The sequence below is a fragment of the Carcharodon carcharias genome, chromosome 13 (genome assembly GCF_017639515.1).
Source record: "Carcharodon carcharias isolate sCarCar2 chromosome 13, sCarCar2.pri, whole genome shotgun sequence".
Lineage (NCBI taxonomy): Eukaryota > Metazoa > Chordata > Chondrichthyes > Lamniformes > Lamnidae > Carcharodon > Carcharodon carcharias.
In genome coordinates, this window is record NC_054479.1 from 2008911 (window position 1) to 2031109 (window position 22199).

Below are 22199 nucleotides of genomic sequence, written 5' to 3' on the forward strand. Positions count from 1 at the left end.
CCCCCCACTCTGACAGTGCGGTGCCCCTCCAGCACTGTTCCCCCCCCACTCTGACAGTGCGGTGCCCCTCCAGCACCATTCCCCCCCCACTCTGACAGTGCGGCGCCCCTCCAGCACCATTCCCCCCCCACTCTGACAGTGCGGCGCCCCTCCAGCACCATTCCCCCCCCACTCTGACAGTGCGGTGCCCCTCCAGCACTGTTCCTCCCCCACCCTGACAGTGCGGCGCCCCTCCAGCACTGTTCCCCCCCCACTCTGACAGTGCGGTGCCCCTCCAGCACTGTTCCCCCCCCACTCTGACAGTGCGGTGCCCCTCCAGCACCATTCCCCCCCCACTCTGACAGTGCGGTGCCCCTCCAGCACTGTTCCCCCCCCACTCTGACAGTGCGGCGCCCCTCCAGCACTGTTCCCCCCCCACCCTGACAGTGCGGTGCCCCTCCAGCACCGTTCCCCCCCCACTCTGACAGTGCGGCGCCCCTCCAGCACTGTTCCCCCCCCCACTCTGACAGTGCGGCGCCCCTCCAGCACCATTCCCCCCCCACTCTGACAGTGCGGCGCCCCTCCAGCACCATTCCCCCCCCACTCTGACAGTGCGGTGCCCCTCCAGCACTGTTCCCCCCCCACTCTGACAGTGCGGTGCCCCTCCAGCACTGTTCCCCCTGACAGTGCGGCGCCCCTCCAGCACCATTCCCCCCCCACTCTGACAGTGCGGCGCCCCTCCAGCACTGTTCCCCCTGACAGTGCGGCGCCCCTCCAGCACCATTCCCCCCCCACTCTGACAGTGCGGCGCCCCTCCAGCACCATTCCCCCCCCACTCTGACAGTGCGGTGCCCCTCCAGCACCATTCCCCCTGACAGTGCGGCGCCCCTCCAGCACCATTCCCCCCCCACTCTGACAGTGCGGCGCCCCTCCAGCACTGTTCCCCCCCCCACTCTGACAGTGCGGTGCCCCTCCAGCACCATTCCCCCCCCACTCTGACAGTGCGGTGCCCCTCCAGCACTGTTCCCCCTGACAGTGCGGTGCCCCTCCAGCACTGTTCCCCCCCCACTCTGACAGTGCGGCGCCCCTCCAGCACTGTTCCCCCCCCACTCTGACAGTGCGGTGCCCCTCCAGCACTGTTCCCCCTGACAGTGCGGCGCCCCTCCAGCACCATTCCCCCCCCACTCTGACAGTGCGGCGCCCCTCCAGCACTGTTCCCCCCCCACTCTGACAGTGCGGTGCCCCTCCAGCACCATTCCCCCCCCACTCTGACAGTGCGGTGCCCCTCCAGCACTGTTCCCCCCCCACTCTGACAGTGCGGCGCCCCTCCAGCACTGTTCCCCCTGACAGTGCGGCGCCCCTCCAGCACTGTTCCCCCCCCACCCTGACAGTGCGGTGCCCCTCCAGCACCATTCCCCCCCCCACTCTGACAGTGCGGTGCCCCTCCAGCACCGTTCCCCCCCCACTCTGACAGTGCGGTGCCCCTCCAGCACTGTTCCCCCCCCACTCTGACAGTGCGGCGCCCCTCCAGCACCATTCCCCCCCCACTCTGACAGTGCGGCGCCCCTCCAGCACTGTTCCCCCCCCACTCTGACAGTGCGGCGCCCCTCCAGCACCATTCCCCCCCCACTCTGACAGTGCGGCGCCCCTCCAGCACTGTTCCCCCCCCACTCTGACAGTGCGGCGCCCCTCCAGCACTGTTCCCCCCCCACTCTGACAGTGCGGCGCCCCTCCAGCACTGTTCCCCCCCCACTCTGACAGTGCGGTGCCCCTCCAGCACCATTCCCCCCCCACTCTGACAGTGCGGCGCCCCTCCAGCACCATTCCCCCCCCACTCTGACAGTGCGGTGCCCCTCCAGCACTGTTCCCCCCCCACCCTGACAGTGCGGTGCCCCTCCAGCACCATTCCCCCCCCACTCTGACAGTGCGGTGCCCCTCCAGCACTGTTCCCCCTGACAGTGCGGCGCCCCTCCAGCACTGTTCCCCCTGACAGTGCGGCGCCCCTCCAGCACCATTCCCCCTGACAGTGCGGCGCCCTGCTCCCCCCCCCCTCCCCCAATAGTGTGGCACCCCTTGGGCACTGGACTGGGAGTGTCCACCTGGATTTTGAGCTCAAGTGACTGTGGAGTAGGCCTTGAATCCACAACTGTTGACTCATAGGCAAGGATGCTACTCACTGAGCCATAGGTGACACAAAACCCACCTTACGCAGACATTTATCCGAAGAGAAAGCAGTCTAACTTTTGGAAAGGTAGAATCAAAAGCAGACTGAGTTTGAACATAGAGTTTCTGGTGTAATTTTAGCAGAATGGAATCATACAGCCATTAACAAGATTGCATGTTTAGTCCTGAGCTGTTATTATGGGATGACGTAAGCATCTAAACAACTGGCAGCAGCTCCTGCATCATGCCAGCTCCCAAAATAAACTCTGGCTGGGAGAAAAATACTTGACACGGTCACTAATAGGTAACCGAGTAAACACACAAATACATCCAACCACTGGCATCACAGGCACTGTCCTTTTTATAGCACATCTCAGTTGGACAATAGCTACGCCCACATTTTGACACGCATGTTGTGATCCAAACATAAAGGACCTTATCTGTACATCACTGAACCTTCCTGGCTGAGAGAAATTTCCTGAAGGTTGTGATTGGGTAACAGACTGTCCTCTTGGGTTATGTCAGTCTCATGTTAATGACACGATGTTTCTAAAATTGCCACGTGCATCTGGAAATCTAATTATCGGACATAGCAACTCCTGTTGATGGCTTTCCTGTTTGTATTGACCCTAATTGCATAAACTCAGTAACAGATACAAAATTACCATGCGGCTGTTTTCAGTATGTTGTCCAGGGGTGGGTGGCAGTTGATCTAATTGCTGTTTAGTTGGCAAGTGATGGGGAGTTTGAGGGTTTCTGAAAAGCCCTTGAATTTGTGGGCAATAATCTCTCTGTTGAATTTGCCAACGCCACAAAAAAGAACAAAGAAAAGTACAGCACAGGAACAGGCCCTTCGGCCCTCCAAGCCTGCGCCGATCATATTGCCCGTCAACTAAAACATTTTGCACTTCCAGGGTCCGTATCCCTCTATTCCCATCCTATTCATGCATTTGTCAAGCTGCCTCTTAAACACCACTATCGTAGCTGCTTCCACCACCTCCTCTGGCAGCAAATTCCAGACACTCACTACCCTCTGTGTAAAAAACTTGCCCTGCACATCTCCTCTGTAGTTTTCTCCTCTCACCTTAAATCTATGTCCCCTAGTAATTGACTGTTCCACCCTGGGAAAAAGCTTCTGACTATCTACTCTGTCCATGCCATTCATAATTTTGTAAACTTCTATCAAGTCGCCCCTCAATCTCCGTCGCTCTAGTGAGAACAATCCGAGTTTCTCCAACCTCTCCTCATAGCTAATAACCTCCAGACCAGGCAGTATCCTAGTAAACCTCCTCTGCACCCTCTCCAATGCCTCCATATCCTTCTGGTAATGTGGTGACCAGAATTGCACGCAATATTCCAAGTGTGGCCTAACCAAGGTTCTATACAGCTGCAGCATGACTTCCCAGCTTTTATACTCAATACCCCTGCCAATGAAGGCAAGCATGCCATATACCTTCCTGACTACCTTATCCACCTGCACTGCCACTTTCAGTGACCTGTGGACCTGTACACCCAGATCCCTTTGCCCGTCGATGCACTTAAGGGTTCTGCCATTTACTGTATAATTCCTGCCTCTATTAGACCTTCCAAAATGCATTACCTCACATTTGTCCAGATTAAACTCCATCTGCCATTTCTCCGCCCAAGTCTCCAACCGATCTATATCCCGTTGTATCCTTTCACAATCCTCTTCACTATCTGCAACTCCTGCAACCTTAGTGTCGTCTGCAAACTTACTAATTAGCCCAGTTACATTTTCCTCCAAATCATTTGTGTATACCACAAACAGCAAAGGTCCCAGCACTGATCCCTGCGGAACTCCACTAGTCACAGCTCTCCATTCAGAAAAGCAGCCTTCCACTGCCACCCTCTGTCTTCTATGACCAAGCCAATTCTGTATCCATCTTGCCAGCTCCCTGTTGATCCCGTGCGACTTTACCTTCTGTACCAGTCTGCCATGAGGGACCTTGTCAAAGGCCTTATTGAAATCCATGTAGATAACATCCACTGCCCTTCCATCATCGATCATCTTTGTCACTTCATCGAAAAACTCGATCAAGTTAGTGGGACATGACCACACCTTCACAAAACCATGCTGCCTCTCACTAAAACACCCATTTGCTTCCAAATGGTAGTAAATCCTGTCACGAAGAATCTTCTCCAATAATTTCTCTGCCACTGACGTAAGGCTCACTGGCCTGTAATTTCCTGGATTATCCCTGCTACCCTTCTTAAACAATGGAACAACGTTGGCCATTCTCCAGTCCTCTGGGACCTCACTCGTTGCCAATGAGGATACAAAGATTTCTGTCAAGGCCCCAGCAATCTCCTCCCTTGCCTCCCTCAGTACTCTAGGGTGGATCCCATCTGGCCCTGGGGACTTATCCACCTTAATATTCTTCAAGACGCCTAACACCTCTTTTTTGATCTCAACATGATCCAGGCTATCTACACACTTTTCCCTAGCCAAATCTTCCTTAGACAAATTGACTGCTAAGTCCTTCTCTTTGGTGAATACTGATTAGAAGTATTCATTTAGTACCTCTCCCATTTCTTCTGGCTCCACACACAGATTCCCTGTCCCTGAGTGGGCCTACCCTTTCCCTGGCTACCCTCTTGCTTTTTACATATGTATAAAAGGCCTGGGGTTTTCCTTAATCCTGGTTGCCAATGACTTTTCATGACCCCTTTTAGCCCTCCTGACTCCTTGCTTAAGCTTCTTCCTACTTTCTTTATATTCTCCACGGGCTTCATCTGTTCCCAGCCTTCTAGCCCTTACGAATGCTTCCCTTTTCTTTTTGACTAATCTCACAATATCCTTCCTTATCCAAGGTTCCTGAAACTTGCCATACTTATCCTTCATCCTAGCAGGAACATGTCGGTCCTGAATTCTTATCAACTGATGTTTGAAAGCCCCCCACATGTCAGTTGTTGATTTGCCCTCAAACATCCGCCTTCAGTCTAGATGCCTCAGTTCCTGCCTAATATTGTTATAATTAGCCTTCCTCCAATTAAGCACCTTAACCCCAGGACTCCTGTTATCCTTATCCACCAGTACCTTGAAACTTATTGAATTATGGTTTTCCCATAATTTTCCCAAAATGCTCTCCTACTGAAACTTCGACCACCTGGCCGGGTTCATTCCCTAATACCAGGTCCAGTATTGCCCCTTGCCTAGTTGGACTATCTACATATTGTCTCAGGAAGCCCTCCTGGATGCACCTTACAAATTCTGCACCATCCAAACCCCTAGCACTAAGTGATTCCCAGTCAATATAGGGAAAGTTAAAATCACCCACCACAACAACCCTATTGCTCTTACATCTTTCCAAAAGCTGCTGACATAACTGTTCCTCAATCTCCCGCCGGCAATTGGGAGGCCTATAGTAAACCCCCAACATTGTGACTGCACCCTTCCTATTCCGGAGCTCTACCCATATTGCCTCGCTGCATGAGCCCACCGAGGTGTCCTCCTGTGGTACAGCTGTGATATTCCCCTTAACCAGCAGTGCAACTCCCCCACCTCTTCTACATCCCTCTCTATCCTGCCTGAAACATCTCAATCCTGGAATGTTTATCTGCCAATCCTGTCCGTCCTTCAACCAAGTCTCTGTAATAGCAGTATCATAGTCCCAAGTACTAATCCAAGCTCTAAGCTCATCTGCCTTGCGCCTTGCTTCTAATACTTCTCGCATTGAAACAAAGGCATTTCAGACCCCCAGTCCCACTGTGTTCAGTAATTTCTCCCTGCCTGCCCTTCCTCTTAGTCCTACTGGCCATATTCACTGGTCCCCAGTCATTTATTTCACCTGCTGACCTATTGCTCTGGTTACCCCCCTGCCATACTAGTTTAAACCCTCCTGAGTGACACTAGCAAACCTCGCAGCCAGGATATTGGTGCCCCTCCAGTTTAGATGCAACCTGTCCTTCTTGTACAGGTTCCACCTGCCCCGGAAGAGATCCCAATGATCCAGATATCGGAAACCCTCCCTCCTATACCATCTGTTCAACCGTGTGTTTAGCCTATTTCTAGCCTCAGATTACAACCCTAGAAGTCCTTTTTTTTAACTTTCTGCCTAACTCCCTGAACTCCTGCTGCAGGAACTCGTCACTCTTCCTGCCTCTGTCATTAGTACCAATGTGTCCAACGACCTCCCCCTTCAGAATGTCCCGTACCTGATCAGAGACGTCCTGGACCCTGGCACCAGGGAAGCAACATACCATCCTGGTGTTTCTTTCACGACCACCAAAGCATCTATCTGAGCCCCTGACTATAGATTCCCCTATGACAATTGCTCTTCTGTGCTTTGACCCCCCCTGCTGAACAACAGAGACAGCCATGGTGCCACTGCTCTGCTACTGCTGTTGTTTTCCCCTGATAGGCCATCCCCCCCAACAGTATCCAGAACGGTATACCTGTTAGAGAGGGGGACAGCCACAGGGGATTTCTGCACTGACTGCCTGCCCCTTCTAGCGGTCACCCATCTATCTGTCTGTACCTTGGGTGTGACCATGTCTGTAAAACTCCTGTCAATGACGCTTTCTGCCATCTGAATGCTCCTAAGTGCATCCAACTGCTGCTCCAACCGATCCATGCGGGTCTGTGAGGAGCTGCAATTGGGTAAACTTCCTGCAGATGTAGTTGTCCGGGACACTTGAAGCATCACAGATTTCCCAGATCCCACAGGTGAAGCACTTCACCCCAGCAACTGCCATTTCTAGAACTATTTAATAAATTAATTTAAATCTAATAACTGCATATTGACTCCTTATTAACTATATGTTCCCTAGGGCTAGATTTCTACTATAAATGCTAAATTCTAAGAACAGTAATCCCCTGATTCTGGTCTCGATACCCTCTACTTATTAATTAAGTGATTAATTTATTTGGTTTAATTAGTTTAACAATGTTTTAGTTTCAAATTCAGTGTAGAATCTCTACCAGCCTATCAGATAACAGATTTACCGTGACGCCACTTTTAATTGTTTTTTTAAAAGACCCGAGGTAAGGTTTAATTGGGAAAAGTAAATGTCAGAATCAGTACTTGCAACTCCTGGCTTCTTTGGACACAGACATGCTCTGCATATTGTTGCCGTTTTATTTTATTTTTCACTGCTTTATGGCCATCCTTGTCTGAAGCTGCTTATTTGTGAGTAGGGAGAGATCTCTGGGGCTGTCACCACTTTGTCCCCACCTGATTGCCAGCTCTCCTTGAGTTTTCTCCAATTCAGCATGTGGCAGATAAGAACATTGACAGACAGGTAATGACCCCCTGCTCCATCCAGCCTGTCCCCCACAACTTACTCAATTTACACTCTACACCCCACCCAAAACCATCGGATTCTCCTCGGAGAGATGAACATCCAGATTAATAACCCAGGCCAATCGGGGGGGAAATAAAATCTGGCAAGTTCTCTCCAATCCCTTTCAGTGATCTAAACTCGTCCAGGATAATTCCTGCACAACCTGATAGCCTGAGGCTGATTGCATTTCACCCAACATGTTCTCATGCACAGTTTCCAACATGGACATCGAGGCAGTGATCAGACCTGGAATGCCGGCTGATTCCTCTCAACCTTTTTCCCTCAGCCTGACCCACAGCGACACTTGGACATATTGTGAAACTCTAATCTCAACCGTGGTTCAGATTAGTTGACGGCTGTGTTACAATGACTGCCGCGCCCATCACCAGCAGAGAATATCAAATGATCTCCAGTTAATGGGCGGTGTAATGCATCTTCCCCTCTTTGTGGGGGAAGCAGTGACATAGTGGCAATGTCACCACACCAGCAATCCAAGGCCTAGGCTAATGCTCTGGGGACACAGGTTAAAATCCCAGCACAGTTAATAAATCTGGAATTAAAAGCTGCCCTCGGTAATAGTGACCATAAACCCATTGTCAACACCCACCTGGTTCACCATGTCCTTTCCAGGGAAGGAAATCTGCCATCCTTATCTGGTCTGGCCAACATGACTCCAGGCCCACAGCATTGTGGTTGACTCTTAAATGCCCTCTGAAATGGCCTAGGAAGCCACTCAGTTCGAGCAGAAGCCTACAAAAAGGAACGAAACTGGACGGACCACCCAGCGTCAACCTAGGCACCGGAATCAACAATGTCGACCCTGCGAAGTCCTCCTTACTAACATCCAGGGGCCTGTGCCAAAAGAGCTGTCCCACAGACTAGTCAAGCAACAGCCTGACATAGTCATACTCACGGAATCATATCTTATAGACTCCACCATCACCATCCCTGGGTATGTCCTGTCCCACTGGCAGGCCTGTGCCAAAAGAGCTGTCCCACAGACTAGTCAAGCAACAGCCTGACATAGTCATACTCACGGAATCATATCTTATAGACTCCACCATCACCATCCCTGGGTATGTCCTGTCCCACTGGCAGGTCAGACCCAGTAGAGGTGGGGACACAGTGGTATACAGTCGGGAGAGAGTTGCCCTGAGAGTCCTCAACATCGACTCCAGACCTCATGAAGTCTCATGGCCTCAGGTCAAACATGGGCAAGGAAACCTCCTGCTGATTACCACACACCGCCCTCCTTCAGCTGGTGAATCAGTACTCCTCCATGTTGAGCACCACTTGGAGGAAGCACTGAGGGTGGCAAGGGTGCAGAATATACTCCGGGTGGGGGATTTCACTGTCCATCACTGAGAGTGTCTTGATAGCACCACTACTGACCGAGCTGGCTAGGTCCTAAAGGACATAGCTGTTAGGCTGGGTCTGTGGCAGGTGGTGAGGGAACCAATGCGAAGAGACCTCATCCTCACCAATCTTCCTGTCACAGATTCATCTGTCCATGACAATATCGGTAGGAGTGGCCATCAAGCAGTCCTTGTGGAGACAAATTCCCATCTTCACATTGAGGATACCCTCCATCATAATGTGTGGCACTACCCAAATGGGATAGATTTTGAATAGATCTGGCAACTCAAAACTGGGCATCCATGAGGCGCTGTGGGCCACAAGCAACTCACTAAGGCTCCTTCAACAGCACCTTCCAAACACGCAACCTCAACCACCTAGAAGGTCAAGGGCAGCAGATAGATGGGAACACCACCATCTGGAAGTTCTCCTCTAAGCCACTCACCATCCTGATTTGGAAATATATTGCAGTTCCTACACTGTCGCTGGGTCAAAATCCTGGAATTCTCTTCCTAACAGCACTGTGGGTGTATCTACACCAAGGGACTGCAGCGGTTCAAGAAAGCAGCTCACTACCACCTTCTCAAGGGGCAACTAGGGATGGGCAATAAATGCTGGCCCAGCCAGCGAAGCCCACATCCTGTGAATGAATAAAAAAGATCTAGATTTTTGTCATTGTGTTAAGTAGTTCTTCTAGTTCACTGGAAGAAAAGTCTGTACATAATAAAGGCAGCAAGTTGAGTGATAAAATTGCGACTTTAATAACAACCCTTTTATTTGTCCATGGTCAGGGGAAGATTCGTGGGACAAGTATTCATATCAGGAAAGAATTGACAGGCTGGGTCCCTTCTCTCTTGCAAACAGAAGACTGAGGGGTGACCGAATTGAGGTCTTTAAAATTAAGAAAGGTTTTGATTGCGTGGATACAGCAGAGAGAATGTTTCCTCATGGAAAGAAAAACACTAGAGGTCACCAATATAAGATAGTCACAAAGAAATCCAACAGAAAATTGGCAACAAACTTTTTTTACTCAAAAAGTGTTGAGAATGTGGAACTTGCTACCACAGGGAGTGCTTGAAGCAAATAGTATGGATGCATTTCAGGGGAGCTGGACAAGCACTTGGGTCGAAGGGAATAGATGGTCCCCAATATAAATTTAAATGAAGGATTATGGGAGAAGGATCAAGTAGATCCACCGTCATGGACAGCTTGGGCCAAGTCGTGTGTTTCCATGCTGTAATTCTACATATTCCTATGTATTGTGTTCAGTTAAAGGGTGTGCTTATTTTGTAATAATGTGTCTTGTTCTATTAAAACTGATCAAATTGTCCTTGAAGATGCCAGGTATGTTGTTAGACTGATCTCTGATAGTCAGTTATTTTTGGTATTTTTTTATTCTTGGGATAAGTGTCACTGGCTAGGCCAGCATTTATTGTCTATCCCTAGTTGCCCTTGAGAAGGTGGTGGTGAGCTGCCTTCTTGAGCCGCTGCAGTCCATGTAGTGTAGGTACACCCACAGTGCTGTTAGGGAGGGAGTTCCAGGATTTTGACCCAGCGACAGTGAAGGAACGTTGATATATTTCCAAGTCAGGATGGTGAGTGACTTGGAGGGGAACTTCCAGGTGCTGGTGTTTCCATCTATCTGCTGCCCTTGTCCTTCTAGATGGTAGTGGTCGTGGGTTTGGGAGGTGTTATCAAATAAACTACCACACTCCTTGTGAAGGAAGATTTCAAAAAAACTTTTATCTGGTTGAATGTCAACAAGAGGAAGGGAAATGAAATGGGATAATCAGCATGGCTGAAAGAGCAGGGTTTGGAGGAGGTTTTTGAATGCTGAGAGCAGGTGTGTAGCAAGGCAGAGGGATCTAGACAGGAATGATGTGGCTAGCTGAGTGGCCAGTGCTAGAGGATGAAACAGGGAGAGCCTCGTATCAGCAAGGTGAAGAGTGGTTACAATTTCCTTGATTTATCTCTTTCAGGAATTTCCCTGGAAGGATATTCAAGCAATGGCTCTCATCACTGTTAGTAAAAACTTAGAAAGACAGGACAGTGGGTGCAATGAAGTAAGGTGGAAGTGGAATTGTGGAGCATAAATGGTGGCATCGTCTATTGGATGGGTGGCCTTGTTTCTGAGCGGTAATTACACTTGACAACTGAGCTCGGGACCCTGATCACAGGGTGTCATGAGATCTGCCAGTAATTCAATTTATTACTTTTTTTAATGATGGTGTCCTAAATTGATAAAATTGTTGATCCAGTACTGATGTAAACAAAGCTTTGCCTTCTCTACTTTGTCTCCAATGCAAACTATCTGTAACTCTCATTTTCATGCTGCACAGATGATGTTCCCTGAAGTGTTACGGAGCCGTTAGTAAACAGTCCAACCTGTTGGGATAGTGAGTGTACAGGAGGCGAGTGGGGAGCAGGTTTACAGGAGCAGAGTCCGCTGAACTTTCTAACACTGCTGTCTTTGATCAGGAGCTCGTGCTTGTCGAGGATGTGTGGAGAGGGGAAGCTCAGGATTTACTCACTCAGATCGCTAAACTTCAGGAGGAAAACAAACAGCTGACGATGAATCTTTCCCACAAAGATGTGAACCTGACTGAGGAAGAAATCCTGAAACAGGAAGGTAAAAACAAGAAGATTCCTGAACTCACCATTTATTGTCAGTTGCTTGAAATGATTGGTTCCATCACTGACCATAGAATAATTACCCAGGACAGCCCAGGATTCAGCACAATGATTCCATGTGGAATGTAGTGTTTCCGATTGAAATGATATATTACAATAACTCGCCCAAATTTAAGATGATTAGCAAAAGAACCGGGGCAAATGGCAAAAACCTTTCACACAAGTAGTTAGGATTTGGAATGCACTGACTGGTAGAATGAGTGGTGGATACAGGTTCAATATTGGCTTCCAAAAGGGATGGTTTGGAGAAATGTATTGCAGGGATATGGGAAAAGAGCAGGAGAGTAGAACTAAGTGGCTTGCTCTTTGAAAGAGCCAGCGCAGACTCGGTGAGAGAAATGGTCACCTTCTGTGCTGTGTATTCTGTGGTTCTCATTAACACAATCAGATATTGAGGAGTGGAAAACAAAATGGATTGACTGGCCCAACAGGACAGGATGAGCATCAGAATTTGGGACTGGTGTACTTTATATACCTTCCCAGGAGGGCTTAACTAGTTCTGATTGGGCATGGTCTGCATGAACTTGCGAATGGGAAATCATATTTGACAAACTTGTTGAAGTTTTTTGAGGATGTTACTAACAAAATTGATAAAGGAGAGTCAATGGACATAGTGTACTTGGATTTTCAGAAGGCTCTTGTTAAAGTCCCCCACAGGAGGTTGATTAGCAAAATAAAAGCACAAGGGATAGGAGGCAGTATACTGGCATGGATTAAAAATTGACGAATAGACAGAAAACAGAGAATAGGAATAAACGGGTCATTCTCGCGTTGGCAGGCTGTGACTAGTGGGGTACTGCAAGGATCAGTGTTTGGGCCCCAGCTGTTCACAATATATATATCAATGATGTGGATGTGGGGACCAAATGTAATATTTCCAAGCTCGCAGACGATGCAAAGCTAGATGGTGTGAGGAAGATGTAAAGTGGCTGCAGGAGGATTTGGACAGACTTAGTGAGTGGGCAAGAACATGATAGATGGGATATAATGTGAAAAAATGCAAGGTTATCCACTTTGGTAGAAGGAAGAGATGTGCAGAGTATTTCCTAAATGGTAAGAGATTAGAAAGTGTAGATGTACAAAGGGACTTGGGTGTCCTTGTCCATAAGTCACTGAAAGCTAACATGCAGGTGTAGCAGCAATTAGGAAGCTAATGGAATGTTAGCCTTTATCACAAGAGGATTTGAGTGCAGGAGTAGTGAAGTCTTGCTTCAATTTATAGAAGCTTGGTTAGACCGCACTCGGAGTACTGTGTGTAGTTTTGGTCCCCTTTCCTCAGAAAGGATATTATTGCCATAGAGGGAGTGCAACTAGGGTTCACCAGACTTGTTCCAGGGCTGGCGGGACTGTCTTATGAAGAGAGATTGGGGAAACTGGGCCTGTATTCTCTAGAGTTTCGAAGAATGAGAGGTGATCTCATTGAAACCTACAAAATACTTAAAGGACTAGACAAGGTAGATGTAGGAAGATGTTTCCCCTGGTTGGGGAGTCTAGAACCAGGGGACACAATTTCAAAATAAGGGGGAAGCCACTTAGGACCAAGAGGAGAAGAAATTTCTTTACTCAGAGGGTTGTGAATCGTTGGAATTCTCTACCCCAGAGGGCCGTGGAAGCTCAGTCAGTGAGTATGTTTAAGGTAGAGATTGATAGATTTCTGATTAACAATAATATAAAGGGTTATGGGGATAGTGTGGGAAAAAGGCATTGAAGTGCTTGATCAGCATGGTGGAGCAGGCTCGATGGGCTGAATGGCTTTCAGTTCCTATGTTTCTATGTTTACTCCCACTTGCACCGTATGGGAGACTGGTGTGGTGTTTATTTTACTGGATTATTAATCCAGAGAAGATGATCACATTCCACAATGGCAATGTGAGGATTTGAACACCACCTCTATCCAGAGTATTTTTCTGTTCCTCCTCACCTGAAGCTTCATTCTTCTGGGCTGCATTGACCACCTCACGGATCCTTTCATGCTTCGTCCACCTAGTCTAGGGTGAAAGACAGTTTTGTCCAGTTAAACACTGGGAAATCCAAGGGCATTGTTTTTGGTCCCCTGTACAAACTCTTCCCTTGCTACCAGCTAAATATTGCCCAACTCCACCTCCGTTAACTGCTGTTGAAATTCTCGTCCATGTTTTTGTTACCTCCATACTCAACTATTCTGAAGTTCTCCTGGCTGACCTCCCATCTTTCACCTTTAATAAGCTTCAGCTCATCCAACGTCCTGCTGTTCGTATCCTAATTTACACCAAGTCCTATTCATCCATCACCTCTGTACTCACTGACTGACAGTGGCTCCTGATTGAGCAACAGCTCAATTTTTAAAATTCTCTTCCTTGTCTTCAAATTCCTCTGTGGCCTCATCCTGCCCGATCTCTGTAACTCCTTCAACCTCACAGCCCTGTAAGATCTCTGCACTTCTTCAGCTCTGGCCTCTTGTACATCCTTCATTTCCCTTCTGTGCCTTTAGCCGCCTAGATCCTAAACTCTGGAATTCGCTCTCTCAACCTCTCTGCTTCACTACCTTTCTCTTCACCTTGAAGACACTCCTTAAAACTTATCTCATTGACCAAGCTTTTAGTCATCTGTCCTGTGACCTCCCTCTGGTTCAATTGGTGGCGCTTTTGCATCTCTGAATCAGAAGGTCATGGGTTCAAGTCCCACTCCAGAGACTGGAACACAAAAGTCTAGACTGACCCTCCCCTTGCAGGACTGAGGGGGGAGGCCCCTATCTGCCCCCTCAGAAGCAAGTAAAAACTCCCACCGCGCTATTAAAGAAGAGCAGGAGAGTTCTCCCCAGTGTCCTAGCAGCATTTACCACTCAATCAACATCACTAAAACAGATTAACTGATCATTAACTCATTACAATTTCATAACCTAGCATCTGTGATTGGGAAAATGCTGGAAATCCTTTATTAAGGAAGTAGGAGCAGGAGATTTCGAGAACCATGAGACAATTGAGCAAAGTCAACATGGTTCTGTGAAAGGGAAATCGTGTTTGACAAATTTATCAAAGTTCTTTGAGGATATAACCAGCAGGGTGGTTATAAGGGAACCAGTAGATGTAGTGTATTTGGATTTCCAAAAAGCATTTGATAAGATGGCACATAAAAGGTTGCTGCACAAGATTAGAGCTCATGGAGTTGGGCGTAATATATTCGCATGGATAGAGGGCTGGCTAACTAACAGAAAACAGAGTCTGGATAAATGGGTCATTTTCAGGTGGGCAAACTAACTAGCAGAGAGCCACAGGCTCAGTGTGGGGGCCTCAACTATTTACAATCTATGTTAATGACTTTCATGAAGGGACCGAGTGTATTTTAGCCAAATTTGATGACGGTACGAAGGTAGGTAAGCAAGCAATATAATAAACTTTGTGTTATCCGGCACTCAACAACTGGAATTCTCCTTTCACCGGAATTTCTGATGTTCCCCGAATATGAATCATCACTTTACTAACTGGAAGCTGTTGCAAAGTTATCTGGATTCTGTACCTGGAGACTGTATTCTTTTATACTTAATGTTTTAAAGTGCTGTTGAAGATTCAAAGTAAAAAGACTACTTTTTTTACTTGGTGAATATTTGCATATTAGTTCCTGCTACAATATTGCACTGTATTCCATTGGTAAACCAAACTCTTCATGAAGTAGCATTTTTGATTAACCAGCATCACCCGTTCCCTGCATATGCCAGCTCGTAAAGATTTGACTCTTTTTTTTAAATGAAGAGAGACTGCAGAATGCTGTGGTTTAGGGGGATCTGAGTGTCCTTGTACATGAATCACTAAAAGTTAGCATGCAGGTACTGCAAATAATTAAGAAAACAAATGGACTGTTTATTGCAAAGGGGCGTGGAGTGTTAAAGTAGGGAAATCTTGCTGCAGCTGTACAATTGGTGAGGCTGCGTCTAGACTACTGTGTATAGAGTCTCTTTATTTAAGGAAGGACATACTTGCATTGGAAGCAGTTCAGAGAAGGTTCACTAAGGTAATTCCTGGGATGAATGTCTTGTGAGGAATGGTTTAGCAGGTTGGGCCTATACTAACTGGAGTTTAGAAGAATGAGAGGTGATCTTATTGAAACATATAAGATTCTGAGGGGGTTTGACAGGGTGGATGCTGGGAGGATGTTTCCCCTCGTGGGGGAGTCTAGAACTAGGGGCCTCGCACCTAAAATGGAGGAGAGGAGAAATTGCTTTTCTGAGGGTGTTTAATCTTTGGAATTCTCTTCCACAGAGAGCAGTAGAGGTCAGGGTCATTGAATATACTCAAGGCAGGTTTTTGATCTTTGTGAGAGTCCAGAGTTATTGGGCAGGTTGGGTAGGACAGGCAGGAAATGGGAGTTAAGGGCATAATCACATCAGCCACAATCTTATTGAAAGGCAGAGCAGGCTTCAGGGGTCAAATGGCTGACTCCTGTTCCTATTTTCTCTGTTCCCTTGTTTGGCAGAGATTGACGTGTGCACGTTGGCTGCTGTGTTACTGACATCGCAGTAATATCTTTGTTTCAGAGGTACTCCAATGGCTGCAAAGCACTTTGGGGCACACTGAGCTTGTGGGAGGAGCTTCCGAAATCCAGTTGTTCCTAGTACAATTCTGGATTTGATGTGTCCAAACACACGTTTCCTGCACACTGCAGGTATTCTGGCTCTGGCCCCCAAAGAACTCCTTTTTGGAAGGGTAACACAGAAATTTGACTGTGAAACTTGAGGTATGAGACAGGAAATATATACCAAACATTGTTTTTAATAATCAGTTGACAGATAAAATTCCATCTGGTCACATATATGAATACAAATGTGGAATAGGCATGTAAAACTTTGACTCTTCTAATAATATCCCCACTTACATCGAGTGCTTTATCCTAAAATGCCTCAAACAATGAGTGACATTATGAAGTGCATTGCAACAGCAGGCTGTGTTTTCGGTATCCTGGGATGTGATGTGAGAACTAAAATAGAAACAGAATTCAGGATCTGTCATCTAAATATCTGAGAGCCCTCTGACATTAATTTGTAAAGTTATTTTTGTTTCCTGGATGTTCTAAGCTGAGATTCAATCCCACCTCCCCGCCCTAAGGCCTGAGTGGATTAGCAGGTGCTAAACACACCTAGAGATCAGTCAGACCTTGCTGGGGAGACTCTTGACCACCGTATGCCCCCTAAGTCTCACAGGATGACATCTAAAGCATGAAGAGTACATCTTAATGTGGAGACCCACTTCTGTGTTTCTGGTGAGCCCTTATATTTGAACTTTGATATGTGAAAAGAGATCAAAATACCAAAGGTCAAGTCATTTTGTAAGGAAAATTAAATGTATTTTTACCACAAGCAGAATTGTCTAGTCACAATAAGCAGCACAAGTGAATTTGAGCACCCTTGTGTGTGGAATCTAATTGGATTCCAGCCCAGACTAATGATTATGAGCTCCTCCCCCTCCTGATTCTGACGGAGAAATTTTAGCTGAGTTCAGTTCACTGAGTGGAATTCCATGGGAATGCCAATTTTTACACACCACTCGTTATTGCACTGATTTCAATAGAGAGTAAAGTCGAGAGGGTCATAAAATGAGCATTGCTCCCAATCCTGTCAGTCTCCATATGGAGCAGGTCAGGTTAAACTTGCCCCACGAAGGAGACTAAATGAAATGAGCTTGGGGAGTAGCTCCAGCTCCCCATTTGAAAGCTTCCCAGATCTCGATGCTGATCTGTTCCACTCTCAAAGGAGAGCTGGAGAGCAATGACTATTCTGTTCTCTGTAGGATACTGACTCCATTGAATGTCACACCAGATATTTATTTATTGTATCCTAAGTCACAAGTTTGTTATGTTCAGAATATATTTAACAGTCTTATTGATTTGTTAGAGAGTGGAATCGATATTGGAATCACTCTGACAAGAGTGGTCCATGTAAATTGGGCCGCTTGTCTTGAGATCAGAGGCTCACGGCTTTAATTGCTGCCTTCTGACTGAGGTATTCACACCCGAGCATATCATCCGGGTCTGCAGTACGCAATTGTTTCAGTATGCTGCTGGTAATACGACCAGATGGAATTTTATCTGTCAATTGATTATTAAAAACAATGTCTGGTATATATTTCCTGTCTCAAAGTCAAATTTCTGTGTTACCCTTTCAAAAATAATATTTTTAAAAAAGGAGTTCTTCAGGGGCCAGAGCCAGACTATCTGCAGTCCCATAACTGATTGTTATATGAACTCAATCATAGTTTAACAGAGATAATCTCTGTGTCCTCAAAGGATCTTGCATGTGCATTTTAGCTCCAGTGTATTATCTGTTTAACGTGGCAGTTTCCTATCCTTATAAAACATAGCATTGCACAATATGCTACAACCAGCTCAACAGATTTGCTTATTTACACAGTCTTTGTCGTTCAAATATCTGATAACTCAATCTGGTCACACTCCAGCATGATACCACTCCTCACTCTCTCTATCGCAGGGTCTTTGAAGCGGCAAGCAAGTTACACAGCTTTGACACCTGCGAGCATGAAGTGGGCAATAAATGCCAGTGATGCCCATGTCCCTGAAAATTGATTTAATATTCTAACAGGAGAGTTGGAAAAGAAAGACCTGATTGGTAGCTCTCGCTTACTGTTCTCCACTAACACCTCTCACTTGTCTTTCAGCTGGGATGTCAGAAAGGGAATGGCAAGTGATGAAGAAGCTGAAGGAGGTGGTTGATAAACAGCGGGACGAGCTCAGAGCTAAAGACCGAGAGCTAACTCTGAAAAACGAAGATGTGGAGGCAGTAAGTGTTTGTCCCTTCAACATGGACTGAGATTAATAATACCTCTGATGCAGGGCATGTCGCTTTTACTTGTAATTTTCACTCTTCCCTGTTTCCAAGGAAATTATTACAATGGTTCCCTGACATTGATAAAAGCTTTGGAAAGAAGTGGATTAAATGACCAGAAGTAGCTACACCCTAATTAGTTCACTCGCGGCCCGGACTTGGACTGAGAGTGCCTTGTCTCGTCTCTTGGAGACATTCCGAAGTGATGGGCTACTTTGGATTATAGTTCCTGTTATGGTGTAGGATATTTGATGCCTTTTGAAGCCAGCAGAGCAGGCTGGTGAGGTCCAGTACAGGAACATAGATCATGGAGTATGACAGTGTAGTTAATACGTTACTGGATTAGTAATCCAGAGGATGCAACATCAAATCCCACAGTGGCAGTTTGAACCTCTGCAGTATGTGACATGAGGGTGTTGAGTTCCAGGACTTTGACACAGCGATGATGCAGAAGCAGCGATAATTTCCAACTCCGGATTGGGTGTGGTTAGGGGGGTTTGCCTGGTTATATTGTATACGTTCCCAGGCAGCCTCTGGAATAGCATGTTGTCCGCTTGGGACCTGGCACTGGATGTCTTGAAATGTGAACAGCCCATGTCTTGTGGTACTGGTCCATTGCCAAGTCCCACATTTGCTTGCGTCCAGTTACTTTCTCTCAGCAGGTTAGTGAGGGGTTACATAAGAATACCAGCATTAGGAACATGAAAAGACTAAAGTCAGGCCTGCTCCACCATTCAATAACGTCACGGCTGATTTTCCACATGAACTGCACTTTCCCGCACTATCCCCATATCCCTTAGTGAGCAAAAATACATCCATCTCAATCTTTGAGTATATACAAAGACTGACATCCACAACTCTTGGGTAGAGAATTATAAAGATTCACAATCCTTTGATTGAAGAAATTTCTCATCATCCCAGCCTTAATTGGCTGAACCCTTATCCTGTTGCTATAACCCTGTTTTCTAAACTCTCCATCGGAGCATCCACAAGGATGAGACCTTCGTGGATAGCACGCTTAGACTGTCAGATAGCCACTGAGGTGGTTACACCGCTGGTGAAGAGTGCACAGCCAGAAAGGGTATCTGCCAGACAGAGTAAAGGCACGAGGCATGTAGTGCAGGAGTCCCCTGGGTCCATCTCCCTCTCCAACAGGTTGTCCATTTTGGATACTGATGGGGGAGATGGTTTCTCAGGGGATGCAGCAAGAGCCAAATCTGTGGCACCAGGAGTGGCTCAGCTGCACGGGGAGAGCGAGGGAGAAAAAAAAGTGGAAGAGCAATAGTGATAGAGGATTGTATCCTGAGGGGAACAGATAGATATTTCTGTGGCCACTAGGGTGGTATGTTGCCTCCATGGTGCCAGGGTCAAGGATGTCATTGAGCGGCTGCAGGACATTCTGAAGGGGGAGGGTGATCAGCCAGAGGTCATGGTCCATATCGGTACCAACAACATAAGTAAAAAGAGGGAGAGGTCCTGAAAGCAGAATATATGGAGCTAGGAAATAAATTAAAAAGCAGGACCTCAAAAGTAGTAATCTCAGGATTACTCCCAGTGCCACGTGTTAGTGAGATCAGGAATAGGAGAATAGACAAGATGAATGCATGCTTGGAGGGATGGTGTAGGAGGGTAGGATTTAGACTCCTGAGGCATTGGGACAGATTCTGGGGAAGATGTGACCTGTACAAACTGGACGGGTTGCACCCCATCAGGACCGGGACCAATATCCTCACAGAGGTATTCACTAGCACTATGGGGGAGGATTTAAACCAGAGTGGCAGGGGGATGGGAACCTGAGCAGGAAGGCATGAGAGTGAAACAAAGATAAAAATAAAAGACAAAAGGAGAAAGCAAAAGGTGGAAGACCAAAGAAACAAGGGCTGGCAGCAAATAGAGCCGTAGTACAAAAAAGTGTGTAAAAATGTTAAAAAGACAAGTCTAAAGGCATTGTATCTGAATGCACGGAGCATTCGCAATAAAGTAGATGAATTAACAGCTCAAATAGATGTAAACGGGTACGATATGAATGCAATTACAGTGACTTAGTTGCAGGGTGACCAAGGCTGGGAACTGAATATCCAAGGGTACTCAATATTTAGGAAGGACAGGAAAAAAGGAAAAGGAGGTGGCATGACATTGTTAGTTAAGGATGAAATCAGTGCGATAGTGAGAGAGGATATTGGCTCAGAAAATCTAGGTGTAGAATCAGTCTGGGTGGAGCTAAGAAGCAACAAAGGGCAGAAAACATTAATGGGAGTTGTCTACAGGTCTCCAAACAGTAGTGGTAAGGTAGGGGGTGGCATTAAACAGGGAATTAGAGATTCCCGTAACAAGGGTACTAATATAATCATAGGTGACTTTAATCTACATGTAGACTGTGCAAACCAAATTAGCAACAATACTGTGGTGGATGAATTCCTGGAGTGTGTACAAGATGGTGTTTTAGACCAGTTGTCAAGGAACCAACTAGGGAACAGGCTATCCTAGATTTGATATTGTGCAACGAGAAGGTGTTAATTAATGATCTTGTTGTGCGGGCACCTTTAGGGAACAGTGATCATAACAAGACAGAATTCTTCATTAGGTTGGAAAGTGAAGTAGCCCAATCTGAAACTAGGGTCCTAAATCTATAAAAAGGAAACTACGAAGGTATGAGGGGTGAGTTGGCTAAGATACATTGGGGAACTTCATTAAAAGGCATGACAGTAGATAGGCAATGGTGAATAGTTAAGGAACGAATGCATGCATTGCAACAGTTATACATTCCTTACTGGCGCAAAAACACAACAGGAAAAGCGGCCCAACCATAGCTAATAAAAGAAATTAAGGATAATATTAGATCTAAAGAGGAGTCATATAAAGTTGCTAGAAAAAGTGGCAAGCCTGAGGATTGGGAGCAGTTTAGAATTCACCAAAGGAGAACCAAGAGATTGATTAATAGAGGAAAAATAGAGTATGAGGGTAAACTTGCAAAAAAACGTAAAAGTGGACTGTAAAAGCTTCTATAAGTATGTAAAACGAAGATGATTAGTGAAGACAATTGTAGGTCCCTTACAGTTGGAAAGGGGTGAATTTATAATAGAGAACAAGGATATAGCAGAGCAATTAAACACTACTTTAGTTCCGTCTTCACGGAGGAAACACACATAACTTCCCAGAAATGCTAGGGAACCAAAGGTCTATTGAGAAAAGGAATTGAAGGAAATTAGTATTAGTGAAAAAACAGTGCTGGAGGAATTACTGGGACTGAAAGCTGATAAATCCCCAGGGCCTGATAATCCCAGGGTACTAAAGGAGGTGGCTGTGCAAATAGTGGAAGTGTTGGTTATCATCTTCCAAATTCTATAGATTCTGGAACACTCCTGCCAAATTGGAGGGTGGCAAATGTAACCCCACTATTTACAAAAGGAGGGCGGGAGAAAACAGGGAATTACAGACCGGTTAGCCTAACATCAGTAGTAGGGAAAATGCTAGAATCTATTTTAAAGAATGTAATAACAGGACACTTAGAAAATATCAACAGGGTTACACAAAGTCAGCATGGATTTATGAAAGGGAAATCATGTTTATAGTCAGCATGGCTTTTTAGGGGAAGGCAGTGTTTTACTAACTTATTAGAATTTTTAAAGGATCTAACGAAGAGGGTTGATGAGGGTGGTGTAGTGGATGTTGCCTGCATGGATTTCAGTAAAGGTGCCACATAGCAGACTGGTCAGGAAAGTGAGATCCCATGGGATTGAGGGGAAGGTGGCAGATTGGATCTAAAATTGGCTCAGTGACAGGAGACAAAGGGCAATGGTTGATGGATGTTTTTGCAAATGGAATCTGGCTTCCAGTGGTGTTCCACAGGGCTCAGTGTTAGGGCCCTTGCAGTTTGTTGTATATTTTAATGATT

The 22199-nt window shown here is 46.6% G+C and overlaps 1 protein-coding gene across 2 annotated transcripts in view; it reads left to right on the forward strand.

Annotated features, from left to right (window-relative positions):
• Window positions 1-22199, forward strand: part of rilpl1 (Rab interacting lysosomal protein-like 1) — a 91757-nt gene that overhangs the window by 36040 nt on the left and 33518 nt on the right. For both annotated transcript variants that reach the window (XM_041203507.1, XM_041203508.1), the window contains exons 2-3: window positions 11281-11431; window positions 18138-18259. In XM_041203507.1, coding sequence (XP_041059441.1) covers window positions 11281-11431; window positions 18138-18259 — 273 coding nt within the window. The remainder of the gene's footprint in view (window positions 1-11280; window positions 11432-18137; window positions 18260-22199) is intronic.